This window comes from Pantherophis guttatus, chromosome 18 (assembly GCF_059756535.1).
Source record: "Pantherophis guttatus breed Tessera chromosome 18, ASM5975653v1, whole genome shotgun sequence".
Lineage (NCBI taxonomy): Eukaryota > Metazoa > Chordata > Lepidosauria > Squamata > Colubridae > Pantherophis > Pantherophis guttatus.
Window position 1 is genome coordinate 8413254 of NC_142080.1, and position 14437 is coordinate 8427690.

The window sequence follows — 14437 nt, forward strand, 5'->3', positions numbered from 1 at the left end:
TTGCCCCCATCCCAGGGGACACGGCGACCGTCATAAATGTGAATCGGTTGTCAAGTATCCGAATTTGAATCACGTGACCCCCCTGGGGGGGCGGTGGGATGCTGTAACCAACAGTGGTCAGTTGTGAAAAACGGTTACGGGAGTTCCTTTCATCAGTGCCGTCGCAACTTTGAATGGTCACTAAGTGAACCGTCGCAAGTCGAGGACGAGCTGCATTCCCCAGAGGCAGCCAGCCGGTTTTCGGATCTCTTCTTATTTGGGGAAAGGATTTTTGTCTGCGTTGTGTGTCGACATTCCTGTTGTTTGTCTTCGAAAGACAAGAGAAACATCCAGATATCTGGGCGTGACATAAAATCTCTTTTTTTTTTTTTCCAAATTGGCAAATCGTTTTTAAGAAAAAAAAGAAAAGAAAAAAAAACCTTTTTTTTTCGGCTGAAGGGAACCGGACCTGACGGATTGAAGTGGCGATCATTTTACAGGCGTTTCCTACCAGGAAATCAGCCCCCCCCGCCCGGCCCCCCCTCGATGGCGGAGATCACGGGAGGGAACTGGGTTTGCGGTTTAGGACGTGTGCCCAGCTGTGGCTGGACTGCCCGGAATGTCCGGATTGGTTCAAAGCTGGAACAGCACGGCTGAAACAACACACCTTGTTAAACTTGCTTGCTTCTGTTGTCTTCCCTGCCTCCCTCCTTCCTTCCTTCGTTCCTTTCTTTTCTTTCCTTCTTCCTTTCCTCTTTCCCTCTCTCTCCCTCCCTCCCTCCTTTCTTTCTGTCTTTCTTTTCTTCCCTCCCTTCGTTCCTTCCTTTCCTCCTTCCCTCTGTCTCTCCCTTCCTTCCCCCCTCATTTTCCTTCTTTCTTCCTTCCCACCTTTCTTTCTTTTCTTCCTTCCTTTCCTCTTTCCCCCTCTCTCTCTCCCTTGTTTCCCTCCCTCTCATTTTTTCTTTCTTTCCTTCGTTCCTTCCCTCCCTCCCTTTTCCTCCTTTCTTTTCTTTCTTTTCTTTCTTCCTTTCCTCTTTCCCTCTCTATCTCTCCCTTGCTTCCCTCCCTCTCATTTTCCTTCTTTCTTCCTTCCCACCTTCCTTCTTTCCTCTTTCCCTCTCTCTATCTCTCCCTTGCTTCTCCCTCTCGTTTTCTTTCTTTCTTTCCCTCCCTCCCTCCCTCCCTTCCTTCCCTCCTTCCTCTCCCTCCCTTCTTTTCTCCTTTCCTCCCTGCTTCTTTCTTTCCTTCCCTCCCCTTCCCTCTCCCTCCCTCCTTTTCTTTCCTTCCTCCCCACCACCCTTCCTTCCTTTACTCCTTCCCTCTCTCTCCCTTCTTTCCCTCCCTCCCTCTCTGCCTCTCCTCTCTCCTTTTCTTTCCTTCCTTTTTCCCCATCTCTCCTCCTTCCTTTTTTCCTTCCTTCCTTCCCTCCCTCCCTTGTATTTAGTTTCATGCTGTAATCATTTCTGACCATTTCAGGACTCTTGCTAGAGAAAAGCAACAGAAGAACGTGTACCTCTTTAAGACAGCGGAGTCGGCCAGTTCAGGCTTCCAAGAAAGGCTCTGGCAGCAGAGATCCAGATTTTTTGGGGGGGGGGACGACGGGGGGACGGGACTGCCTGCTGTTTTTGTTGCTATGCAACCCCCCCCCCCAAGATCATGGCAGAGCGTTCCAGGTTTTTTCTAAATACCCCCCACCCCTCTCCCCAAGTGTATTACGCCTCAGTCCAAAAATCAATTTTGCTTTAAAAATAAACAAATCTGAACCCTTCAAGAGTGAAGAGTTGAAATACGCAGCCCAGCCTCTCTGGAGAGGTTGCCGGGAACAGCTCTTGCTGTCTTTGGAGCCTGAACAACAACAATTGAAAAGAGATGAAGAGAAAAGAGGGAAGGGAAGGAAGGAAGGAGGGAGGGAGGGAGGGAGGGAGACAGGAGTGAGATGGAGGAAAGGAAAAAGGGAAAGAAGAAAAGGATGAAAGGGAGGAAGGAGACGGGAGTGAGATGAAGGGGAAAAGGGAAAGAAAAAATAAAAGGAAGGAAGGAGGCAGGAATGAGATGGAGGAAGGGAAAAAGGGAAAGAAGATGAAAGGGAGGGAGGGAGGGAGGAAAGACGGGAGTGAGATGAAGGGAAAAAGGATGAAAGGAAGGAAGGAGACAGGAGTGAGATGGAGGAAGGGAAAAGGAAAGAGAAAAGTGAAAGGAAGGAAGGAGATGGGAGTGACATAGAGGAAGGGAAAGAAAGAAAAGAAAGAATGGAAGGGAGGAAGGAAGGAGATGGGAGTAAGATGGAGGATGGGAAAAAGGGAAAGAAAGGAAAAGAAAAGGTGAAAGGGAGGGAGGAAGGAAGGAGTGAGATAGAGGAAGGGAAGAAAGAGAAAAAGGGAAAGAAACTTGTGCCAGCCTCCCAGACTGTCTGGATAAAATTTCCTGGGCACTTTTAAAAAGTTAAAATTCCCCATCTTCAAGCACAGGATCAAAAACCAGAGGCGTACAGAATTCTTGAACCATCGTCCCGAAAAATACATTTGCTGCAGCAACAAGGAACCACGTTATCCGTATCAAGAATTCTCTTAATTTCTTTGGCAAGTATGATTTTCTGCTTGGAAAAAGAGCTGTTATTTCAAGGGCTGTTATTCGGAAATACATGTTTGAAGATCCCTCCTCTTAGCCCACCCCCCCTCCCTCCTGCAACCAATCTTGCTTGCCAGATAGAGGGAGGGGGGGGGGAATTGAAGCCCAAGCCCTCAAAAAGTTTTCCACGTGAAATCAAAGAGTAACTCTGAGCCATGTGCAAAAGGACTTTTCCCCTCTCTCCCTATTCCCCACCAGCCAATAGGCACGTGGTTGGGAAACGCTGCTAAACAATTTGGCAGAGAATTTCCTTTTTTTTTAAAAAAAAAAAAATCCCTTTGACCGTTCGGAAAATACACCTAACTTCTATGAGACAGGAAAATATCCAGCAGGGCCTTAAAAGCAAATTTTAAGATAAATCTCCCCCTCTGATGTCATTCTTCTTATTTTTCTTAAATTAATTCCCAAGAAAAAGGCAGCTTAAACGCCTGAACTCTCACAATTAAACAACAAGAACAGGGATATGAAATCTTGCCCCAAGAGAACCGTTTCACAAAACACGGATTCTGTTGTGGTGGTGTTGGTTTTTTTAATCCAATTATTTCCTCTGAACATTGTTAGGAAACGACCAGGAATGATACGCATTATATTTAATTATTAATTAATAATTATTTAATTAAATAATTATTTAATGAGATACGTATTTTAAATCAGTGCCTGGCCTACGTATTAAAAAAAAACAAAACAGCACATTAAAAGATTTACGTCCACCTGTATTTGCCGTAGATGGAGTAGCTTTTTAAAATGCTGCAAAATTCCCTATTTTTTTTTTTAAAAAAAATTCTGGATAGGCCAGCGTGGAATGGATGCAACTTCGGAAGTTTTGACATTTCAAATACGGGTGGTCCTCGACTTAGGACCAATTTCTGTTGTTAAAGTGACCACATTTGTTAAGTGAATTTTGCCCAGCGGTAAAATGCACTTACCTTCACTACCGGTTCGGAAATGTGAGCGTGCACGCCTTTTCACTCTGCGCATGCACAGAGTCTTCTGTGCATGCGCAGAGGGTCAAAAACAGGATGTAATGACGTCCCGGCGGGTGGGCGGAGCCTCCCGCTGCTGGCCCTACGGGTTCACGCGAGCCAGATAGATCTGTCTTCCAAGTTGACTTTGCTTATCGAAAGGTTGCAAAAAGGGGGGATCACATGACTTTGGGATTCTGCAACCGTCATAAATACGAGTCGGTTGCCAACGGACGCTTTGGCAACCGACTCGTATTTATGACGGTCGCAGTATCCCGAGGTCATGTGAATCAAAATTTGAATTTTGATTCACATGAGTCCACAGGGATGCTGCCAACGGTCTTATTTTTCAGTGGCCGTCGTAACTTTCGACGGTCACTAAGCGAACCGTTTGTAAGTGGAGGGCTGCTTATAAAGTTGACACCTCAACTTCCCAACTTCTTTCTCGGCTTTTACACCCAGTGATGAATTCTACGAGCTCCTTTCACACACTTAGGAAAGACACAAAGCTTTGGATATTTTTTTTTAAAGTCTTTTTTTTTTTTACTACCGCTTCCGTTTCACAAAAATCCCCCCCCCCAAACCAACACCTTTTTTTTTACACACACACAAAAGGGGAAGCTTTACAGCAAAGCTTGTTCTGAGCATTTCCCCCTCCTCCATTTGCGGGGGAGCAAATTTGGGGGTGCAGAAAATAAACCCCTGCATTTAAATCCCCCCCCTCCTCTTTCAATGCACCCCTTCAAACAGCAGCGTCTGTCCCTTGGCCAGAAAGGACAAATGCAAAGCTTTCTCGTCCGGGGACGCACAAATTGACTTTCTCTCTTACATATCTGATCTGCGAGAAGACGGAGGGGGGCAGCCCGGGACTGCTGGTTCCTGCCACCTGTCCGTCAAAATCATGGAAAAATAATAATCAGCAGGTTGCAAATCTTTTCAGCATCTGCGAGAAGTCTGTGCCAGCTGCCTGGGGAAGAAGCAAGAATTAGAATGGCTTTTTAGGCCAAGAAGCCGGTACGGGGCCAACGTTGCCCAGCAAACGCTGTTGACTTTCGGAGAGCACCGTCCCGGTAGCGGCGTGGAGAGCCAGGTGCTTGCACAGGTAAGCCCTCCGTCGGAAGCGTTTGGGGCAGTGCGGGCAGCTGTAAGTCCCCTCCGAGAGCTCGGGGTGCACCAGGGCACCAGAGTCGTGGGCTGGTTTGGGGTTCTCATTCTCCTTGGTGCCCTCTGGGCATCCCTCTTTTCGGGGCTTGTGCCAGCGGCGGTGAGAAGCCAGGTTGGCCGGACAGCTGAAAGCTTTGCTGCACTCATGGCAGCGGTACTCGACCCGGGCGATGCGAGAGCAACAGTGTTGTGCCAGGGCCAACGGGCCGGGGTAAGATTCCTGGCACAGCTGGCAGACGAAGGCGCCCAGCAAAACCAAGCTTCCTCGGGCCACGCTGACCCTCTTCAACGGCTTGACCCCGGCGCAGGCCGAGCCCGAACCAGGAGCTTGCAAGGTGCAGGTTGGTGCGGATTCTCCTGGCGCCGGAGACCCGGAATTGAGCCCCCGGTCGTGGCAGCCGGAGAGCGGGACGGAACCAATGGGGCGCAAGTGTGCCAGGCTGGGAACGTGGGATTCGGGCAGCCGCCCAACCTTGGGCTGTTTTTGGTGGACTGCAGGGCCTGGTTGCGAGGCTGTGAAACGTTCATCCGGCGGAGTCCGGATCCGGTACGAGACGGGTGCTTCTCGGTGCGTTCTCTTCACTAAGAACCCGCGTGGCATTTTAAGGGGAGACTTGGAAAAATCTGTGGAAGAGGAGAGTTAGGGTCTTCGGGTTTTTCCTGCACGGATGCTCCCGTCGAGAAGATGCTCCTACGGGCTTCGTCCGAAGCTGAGAACCTGTGGCGCTGCCCTCGGCTGAGCTGGGCTGACGCGTCCTCGCTCCGCTGGATGCAGCTGGCCTGTGTGGGCACGGGTGTCTGCCCCCCCTCATATAAAGGTCTGGGTCTGCTTTTGTGCAAACTGGAGGCCCCAGATGGCTGCTGTGGAGCAGCCAATGGGGGCTGATCTGGTTGCGTGGCTTCAAATCCCCGGGGGTTGGGGGAATGGGAGCCGGGGCAGCAGATGGGAGACTGGCGCGTGGACCCTGCCATTATGCAGATTGGGGGCACGGATGGCACACGCCATCACAAAAGGGGTGGGTGGGATGGAAGTTGATACCCTGGGGAGGCTGAGAGCATCAATGGGCCCTGGGAGGGAAGAGGAGGAGGAGGAGGAGGGGAGGGGAAGCGAGGGCTGGCGGGGGATTAACCCTTTCTGGCCCCTTGTGCAGAGGGATGCAAGAAGCAAAAAAAAAAAAAAACGCCTTCGACTAGGTTAATTCCATCGGTGGGAGACAAACAGGTGCCGATGCGCAGCCTGACGAGTTCAATCTTGGCTTGTTCTGGGTTCGGTTGTGTGAATGCAACCCGTTGAGTCAGTCGGTGGTCCCGAGTGATGAGTCAGCCCAGTGTAGGCGCCAGATCGGTCAGTTGTGAAGTTGGGAGATGGCACCAAGCCAACGGCTGAAGTTCCCCGGTTTTAATGCTCCCCCCTTGTAGAAGGGCAAGGCTGAAAGTTTGAAGAAGGGATGGCTTTACAACTACCGTTTCCCCGAAAATAAGACCTCCCCTGATAATAAACGAAGTCGGGCTTTTGAGTGCATGCGCTAAAATAAGCCTTCCCCCCAAAATAAGCCCTCCCCGAAAATATTTAAATGCAGAGCTAGAAATCAGGTAAGATGGCAAGAGGAGCCCGGTCTTGCTCCACGCGCCCCAAAATAATAACACCTCCCCGAAAATAAGGCCAGGTGCTTATTTTGGGGTTCAAAAAAAAATAAGACAGGGTCTTATTTTCGGGGAAACACGGTAGTAGATCTTAGATTGACTCTCTTTCAGCTGCTATATTATTGTAGGTAGAAAAAAAATGCCATTAATCTGTATGCAAGCCGCATCTTTATGCCATTGTCGAGAGCATTTTTCAACCTTAGCAACTCTTAAAATGGATTGACATCAACTCCCAGAATTCTCCAGCCATTAAACCCGGGTTTAATGTGATATGTGATACGCCCATGTAGCTCCCTCACTCAGGGTGGTATGTTGTGCCTCGATTAAACAGGTTGTGCAGTCAATAGCCAAGATTAAAATGGCTTGTGGGTTTAAGCAATGAGTGAGCTAAAGCCATTGTGGCTTATGCAGCAAATGGTGGCTAATGCATTGCTGGGCCAGTTAGGACTTACCAAGACAATTGTGGTTACTCTGAGCAGAGTACAGCTTTTGCCTGCCTTCCTTCCCTTTCTCCCTCCTTCTTTCTCATTCCTTCCTTCTCTTTTTCTTTCCTTCCTTCATTTTCACCTTCCTTCCTTCCCTCTCTCTTGGCTTTTTTCTTTCTTTCCACCCAATCTTTCCATTGCTCCTTCCTTCCTTCTTTCCTTCCTTCCCTCCCTCCCTCCTTCCTTCTCTCCCTCCCTCCTTCTTTCTCATTCCTTTCTTCTTCTCTTTTTCCTTCCTTCCTTCACTTTCACCTTCCTTCCTTCCCTCTCTCTTGGCTTTTTTCTTTCCTTCCACCCTTTCCATTGCTCCTTCCTTCCTTCCTTCCTTCCCTTTCTCCCTCCTTTCTCATTCCTTCCTTCCTTCTTCTTCCTTGCTTCCTTCACTTTCACCTTCCTTCCTTTCTTCCCTCTCTCTTGACTTTTTTCTTTCCTTCCACCCAACTTTTCCATTGCTCCTTCCTTCCTTCTTCCCTCCTTCCCTTTTCCCCTCCTTCTTTTTCCTTCCTTCCTTCCTTCCTTCCTCCTTCCTTCCTTCCTTTCCTCCCTCCCTCCCTCCTTCCTTCCCCTGTCCATATCTATGCCTCTTCCAACCTGCACAGAGCCCAAATGTCATTTTTCCACTTAGGTGCAGAATATCTGCTTGTGTGCAGGAGAGTTGTAAGATGTCTTGAGGGTGGAAAGCAGTTGAACTCGGACTGTTCCCTCTCGGAATTGAATTGTAACAGGAACCAAGTGGTGAAGGAAAAAATGCTTGACCCGTGCATGCAAATCTTGTCTCCCCTCCACGTTTCTTAGGCCTGAGGCTCCATCTTTGCCTCGTATATTTTCGATCAGGGAGTAAAAAAAAGACTGCAGGATAACACTGCTGGCCCAGAGAAACCGAAGCCCTCCTTAAAAATGAAGAACGACAAACACGGGGTGCAAAATGGAGTTTTAGCCCCAGATTAAATAGCAGATTTATTAGAAGCCGAGAAGACAAGCAAGCGAGGGGGGGGGGTGTCTTTTGTTCCTTCCTCTCACGCCTGAATTAACAGCCTATATCTAATTTCAATCATTTCTCACTCGCTTCGTCTTTCAAATCTCCTACGGAGCAGAGAAGCCATTGGATTAGCCTGGATACTTAGCCAGAAGGGAGGGCTGGAAGAGGTCATGCTAAGTCAACCCTGCCCTGCACAGCCCTCGCAGACAGCTCCCCCCTCCCCACTCTGTACATGCTCAGGGGCCCTCTGTTAGGGATGGCTGGGAGGATGGGAAGGTGCTCCAAGGTTTTTAGCCTGGCTATCTTCAAGTTGGATGCCCAAGTGTCGAACGTGAAGAGGAGGAGAAGTTGAAGAAGGGAGGGAAGGAGGGAGGGAAATAGTGAAAGAAGGAAGGTGGGAAGGACGGAGGGAGGGAGAGAGGGAAATAGGGAAGGAAGGTAGGAAGGAAGGGAGAGAGGGAAATAGGGATGGAAGGGGGAAGGGTAATAGTGAAAGAAGGAAGGTAGGAAGGAAGGAGGGAGAGAGGGAAATAATGAAGGCAGGAAGGAAGGGAGAGAGGGAAATAGGGAAGGAAGGAGGAAGGGAAATGGTGAAAGAAAGAAGGTAGGAAGGAAAGAGGGAGAGGGAAATAGGGAAGGAAGGTAGGGAAGCAAGGAGAGGGAAATAAAGGAAGGAAGGAGGGGGGAAATAGGGAAAGGAAGGCAGGAAGAAAGGGAGAGAGGGAAATAGAGAAGGAAGGAGGGAAGGAGGAAGGGAAATTGTGAAAGAAAGTAGGAAGGAAGGAAGGAGGGAGAGGGAAATAGGGAAGGGAAGGGGGAGAGAGGGAAATAGGGAAAGAAGAAAGGAAGGGAGAGGAGGGAAGGAGGAAGTAAGGAAGGGCAGGGAGGGAGGAACACAGGAAGGAAGGAGGAAGAAGGAAGAAGGGGAGGGAAGAGCAAAGGAAAAAAGGAAGGAAAGAGGAAGGAGGAAGGAAGATATAGGAAGAAGAAAGAAAGGGAGCAGGGAGGGAGGAACAAAGGAAGGGAGGAAGGAGAGGCAGAAGGAAGAAAAAGGAGGGGTAGAGGGATGAAAATGGAAGGAAGGAATAGAGAGAAGAGAGGAATGATGAAAGGGAGAGGAGAAAGAAAAGAAAAGTAAAAGAAGAAAAAAAAAGGAGAGGAAAGGAATGGAATCGGATCTTGCTGGCCAGGAAAACCCATTGCAGCCACTCATTTCCATGAGATATTCTCATTTTCCAACGCAGCTTCAGAAGGCCTTCCCTTCCGCAGATCCTGCAGATCCCCTTCCACGGCAGCTTGGCCAGGACGGTCACCAGAGACCCTCTGGCCGGCCGGGGGCCGGCCACCTTCCCTGCCCTCCCTCCCTCCTCTTTGTTTAGGATTTCATCTGGCCTCATTGTCTGAGCCCAGCGCAGTTGGTCCATCCGCAAAGAGGAGTGGGGGGCTGGAGATGCTCCCCCTTCACAAGCCCCTGCCCTTCTCGGCCCCTGCTCCCTGGGGATGGAGGGGGGGCACAGGAGGCCTCCTGGCGCATTAACATTTTGCACAATGCCCCCTCCTTTGCCGCCCCCCCCGGGAAGCCAAGGAGCGTGTCTGAATAGCGGAGACACGCGCCTTCCTGACCTCCTGACCCCCTGTCCATAAAGCTGCAGGGGCTTCCTTGCAGATGCCAGACAGTTAGACCCCTCCCCTTGGCTATTATACACACACACACACACACACACACACACACACACAAAATCAGGACCGGCTGTAGTTAACCCTTTCAGACCAAGACCCCTTGGCTAGATACTAACTGTAGAAGGATTGGCGCACAACTTCCAGAATGCCAAAAAAAAAATCAAAAAATTGAATTATGTATGCATAGAATTCTGAATATAAAATCCAGAATAGAGTAGAAGAGAAGAGAATTCTGGAGTTGAATAGAATAGAAGAGAATTGAGAAGAGAAGGGAAGAAGAGAATTCTGAATATAAAATTCAGAATAGAAGAGAAGAGAATTCTGAAGAGAAGAGAAGACAGAAGAGAAGAGAGAATAGAAGAGAAGAAAATATAGAGAAGAGAAGAGAATTCTGAATATAAAATTCAGAATAGAAGAGAATTGTGAAGAGAAGAGAAGACAGAATAGAAGAGAGAATAGAAGAGAAGAAAGTATAGAGAAGAGAAGAGAATTGTGAAGAGAAGTGAAGACAGAATAGAAGAGAAGAAAGTATAGAGAAGAGAGTTCTGAATATAAAATTCAGAATAGAAGAGAAGAGAATTCTGAAGAGAAGAGAAGACAGAATAGAAGAGAAGAAAGTATAGAGAAGAGAAGAGAAGAGAATTCTGAATATAAAATTCAGAATAGAAGAGAAGGGAATTCTGCAGAGAAGAGAAGATAAAGAATAGAAAAGCTAGGAAAACATTTCCAAAGGCTAAAATCAATATTCATTTTATTCAAATAGGCATATGTCTCGGTCAAGAAGAATAGATTACGATAGGGATGTCGGCAGAGCTAAAATCTAATGTACAAGGAACAAATATAGAAATAAGCAATTGGGCGGATCACAATCGGATAAAAGCTATATATGGAAGGGACAAAAAAAGGAAATTTAAGATGGACGTTGAATCGATCGGTATTAAAAGAAAAGGGATTCATTCAATTTATGGAAAGAGAATTGGACTTCTTCCTTTAAAGAGAATAGAAAAGAAGAGACTTCACTACAGAATGCAAAAAAAATTGTGTCCCAAAACTGTGGCTGCTTTATATGACCTGTGGACTTCAACTCCCAGAATTCCCCAGCCAAAAAGAAGCCACGTTGTAGCCATGGCTAATTCCTCACTAACACTGTCTGTTGGAAATTGTGGTGTTTCCGTTTTCTTTTCTGGGCTGCCCTGAAGGTGTTAGCCGATAAGCTAAAGGTAGTCCTCATTTAGTCACCGTTCGAAATTACAACGGTACTGAAAAACGTGACTTACGACCGTTTTCACACTTGTGACCGTTGCAGCATCCCCGTACTCATGTGATTTACTTGCTTGGCAACTGATTCATACTTATGATGGTTGCAGAGTCCTGGGGTCATGTGATCCCCTTTTGCGACCTTCTGACAAGCAAAGCCAATGGGGAAGCTGGATTCACTTAACAACCAGATTACTAATTTAACAACTGCAGTGATTCACTTAGCAACTGTGGCAAGGAAGGTCGTAAAATGGGACATAATTCCCAGTCTGGGGAAGTCCACCCATTTTAAAGCACGCTGGCTGGGGGATTCTGGGAGTTGAAGTTCAGCCCTCTTAAAGCACGCTGGCTGGGGGATTCTGGGAGTTGAAGTCCACCCATCTTAAAGCACGCTGGCTGGGGGATTCTGGGAGTTGAAGTCCAGCCCTCTTAAAGCATGCTGGCTGGGGGATTCTGGGAGTTGAAGTCCAGCCCTCTTAAAGCATGCTGGCTGGGGGATTCTGGGAGTTGAAGTCCACCCATCTTAAAGCACGCTGGCTAGGGGATTCTGGGAGTTGAAGTCCAGCCCTCTTAAAGCATGCTGGCTGGGGGTTTCTGGGAGTTGAAGCCCACTCATCTTAAAGGTGCCAAGATTGAGAAACAATTATCTAAGTACTATAATAGCTGAATTACACACATATACACAGAGCTACAACATCAGGATCTCTCACCATTGTCCCATCTAATTAGTATCTTGGGAGTTGTGGTTTTGCCCGTTGTAACATATGGCTATGAAAGCTGGCCAGCCAGAAAAAAAAACGTGGAACAAAGGAAAAACTGACGTTTGGATTGCAGAGCTGGGAAAGCTACGAATTGTCCTGCGTGAGCTTCTGATCCAGTCTGGTTGAAGGACCAGCTGGCTCCTCCTTGCAAGCCTTCATAACTTAAATAGTGGAGAAAAGCATCCGTATTTTAAATGCAGAGTGAAAAATTTGATGCCCGACTGGGGGAAAAAAAAAAAAACTAACAACCCACAATGCAAGAAGAAATGGAAGAGGCAACCGAAGTTCCTTCAGATCACAAAGAGGAGAAGGAAGTAAAAGTGTTGATACTCACAACGACAACCTCAGAAGGCCTGTGAGTACTTAGGAGGAGTAGTCTGCCCCACACACCCCACTTCTGGTCCTAGATAGCCGCCGCCTCAATTTATCTACATATTACAGATATTTTTTTTTCTTCAAGTCAGCCTTCCTTTGAATACAGGCAGGCCTAAACATAAAGCTGCTAAACAATAAAATTGGGGGGAGAGGGGTGGAAATGGTGCAAGGAAAATAAGAATTTTGCAACTTCTCAAGGACAGACAACCTGAGAGTTTTTCGATAATAAGAATGTTGCAACTTCCTAAAGTTTAAAAACTTTTCTCCGGCTACAAGGCACCCTTTCTTTAGCTCCTGTTTATTTTTTCTTCTGCAAATCACAGGACAAAAGGTAGCCACATAAAGATCAAGTCTTTTTTTGTTGTTTACAAATGGTTTTATCGAATTGCAAGTCCTTCACTTCCAAGCCGGTATCCTAACTTTGCATTTAATCTGTCTTTTTAACAGAATAACCGAAGAAGGGACCTAGTCCACTGGTTCTCAGCCTTCCTAATGCCACGACCCTTTAATACAGTTCCTAAATTTTTTTACTACCTGTTCTGTGGGTGTGGCTTATTTTGTGGGTGTGGCTTGGATGTCATGTGACTGGGTAGGCATGGCTAGCTGGTCATGTGACCGGGCGGCCATGATTATGTGTATAGGGACTACTCAGAGGGCTGAAAAAAGTCATTTCTGACGGTCCTTGCACTTTTGACTGGTCCTCACACTTATGACCATCCTCACATTTATGCCCATGCAGCATTCTTAACAACCATGTCACTCATTTCACAACTGCTTCTCTTCACCATGGTGACAAGATAGGGCAAAAAACGTAAAATGTGAGGACAGTCGTAAGTTCGAGGACTGGTCAAAAGTGTGAGGACCAGGCCAGTCAAAAATAACTTTTTCAGCCCTCTGAGTAGTCCATGTACCCAAAAGGATACAGCAATAGAGAGGGATGAAGGAAGGGAAGGGAAATTAGAGTAAGAGGGAGGGTAAGAGAGGGAGGAAGAGAGGAGGAGAAGGAGAAAGGAAGAGGAAGTAGGGAGGAAAAAAAGAGGGTGGAGGGAAGAGAAAGTAAGAAGGAAAGAAAAGAGAGAGGTGGTAGGTTTGAGGAGAAAGATTGCTGTACAAAAAAAAAGATGAAAGGAAATTAAACCAACCCCAAACAAATATAAAGATATTAAGATAAAGAATGAATTGTTAAACTTTAAAGAATAAAAGAACAAATATGAATAAATAGCAATAATTAGAAACACACATACAAACATACAATGTATTTTCTTTGAACAGAGTATTTGGCCGGTTCACAAATTTAAACAGTATTTAGTCATTTCAATTAAATTTACAATTTCTATATTTCCTTTTTGCCATATTTATTCCTCATCTATTTTTTTAAAAAACCAATATTACCCTTCATCCTCATCTCTAATCTTAATCAAATTCAATTTTTCCCTTCTATTCTATATTATACCCCTTCGCATTGTCATCTATTTTTATATCCATCCTCACATTGGTTAATTATGTAATTATGTAATACAGTTGTTTAATACAAATTCAACGTTTTAATATAAATCAATTAGTTATACAACTATCTTTTTTGTATATTAATCAATATGAACATGAATATTCCAATTATTTCCATGCAATCCAATTTCTTACAAATCAATTATATTTACCAATAATAATAAACCAAATAATTTCCCCCATATATTCCTCCAAACCACAACTTAACCATTTCTGCTTTCAACACAATATACAATTAATAGTATCTCAATTATTACAATTCCGTAGTTAAATAGAGCTTTTTTTCTTTTGTGTTTTAAAATCTTGAACTCTCCTCTTTTTCCCTAAATTTCCCACAGTTTTGCACCTACCTTTTTTGGTGAGGAAAAAGAAAAAGAAATCTCTCCCTGCCTCATTTTGTCAGGTGCAGCCAAGACCCTGCTTTACTTTCAGTTTCGTTTTTTCAGCATAGCTAGGAGGGAAAAAAAATCTGTTCCCGCACTCTGCAGAGCCCTGCGCAAAACAGCTGAGAGCAAATCAGCTGAGAGTCGGGAGGTTGATCTAATCAACTTGTGCTAATTAACCTATGCTGAAGGTGAAAGGGGCTGTTTTTTCTATTTTTGCAGGCACCGGTCTACTCATTTATTTTCTTTTAACACTGATCAGCTGTAGGGCGGCCCTTTGAAGCCCCATGGCAAGAATTTAAACAGTTTTTTCCCCTCTAGCCATCAGCTGGGACTCAGGAGGCAGCAATAGATTGGGAGTGGGCGGGGTAAGCGAACAGCGACCGGGCCGGGGGTGTGGCCAGCCAATCTTATTACCAAGCAGGGAACTCTAGTCCCGTGATGGCGAACCTATGGCATATGTGCCACAGGTGGCACGAGGAGCCATATCTGTGGGCACGCGGGCATTGCTCTAGCTCAGCTCCAGCGCACATGCGCATGCCGGCCAGTCAATTTTCGGGCCTTCCAGGCCCACCGGAAGTTGGAAAACAATCCAGCCATGGCCAGGGATAATGGGAGACGGGTCAGCTTCTCA

The 14437-nt window shown here is 46.5% G+C and overlaps 2 protein-coding genes across 2 annotated transcripts in view; one reads left to right on the forward strand and one right to left on the reverse strand.

The window, feature by feature from the left end:
- Positions 1 to 4548: 4548 nt before the first annotated feature.
- Positions 4549 to 14437, forward strand: part of LTBP3 (latent transforming growth factor beta binding protein 3) — a 65508-nt gene continuing 55619 nt past the window's right edge. The window contains exon 1 of the mRNA XM_087880969.1: positions 4549 to 4671. The gene's annotated coding sequence lies outside the window, so the exon portion shown is untranslated. The remainder of the gene's footprint in view (positions 4672 to 14437) is intronic.
- On the reverse strand, positions 4555 to 5423 carry LOC117657369 (insulinoma-associated protein 1a-like). Its single transcript, XM_034405507.3, has one exon. It carries the CDS (start codon positions 5332 to 5334, stop codon positions 4555 to 4557), a length of 780 nt encoding a protein of 259 aa, XP_034261398.2. The 5' UTR covers positions 5335 to 5423.

Excerpts from the sequence above, each read along its gene's own strand:
- LOC117657369 (XM_034405507.3), bottom strand. The coding sequence starts at position 5,334 with ATGCCACGCGGGTTCTTAGTGAAGAGAACGCACCGAGAAGCACCCGTC.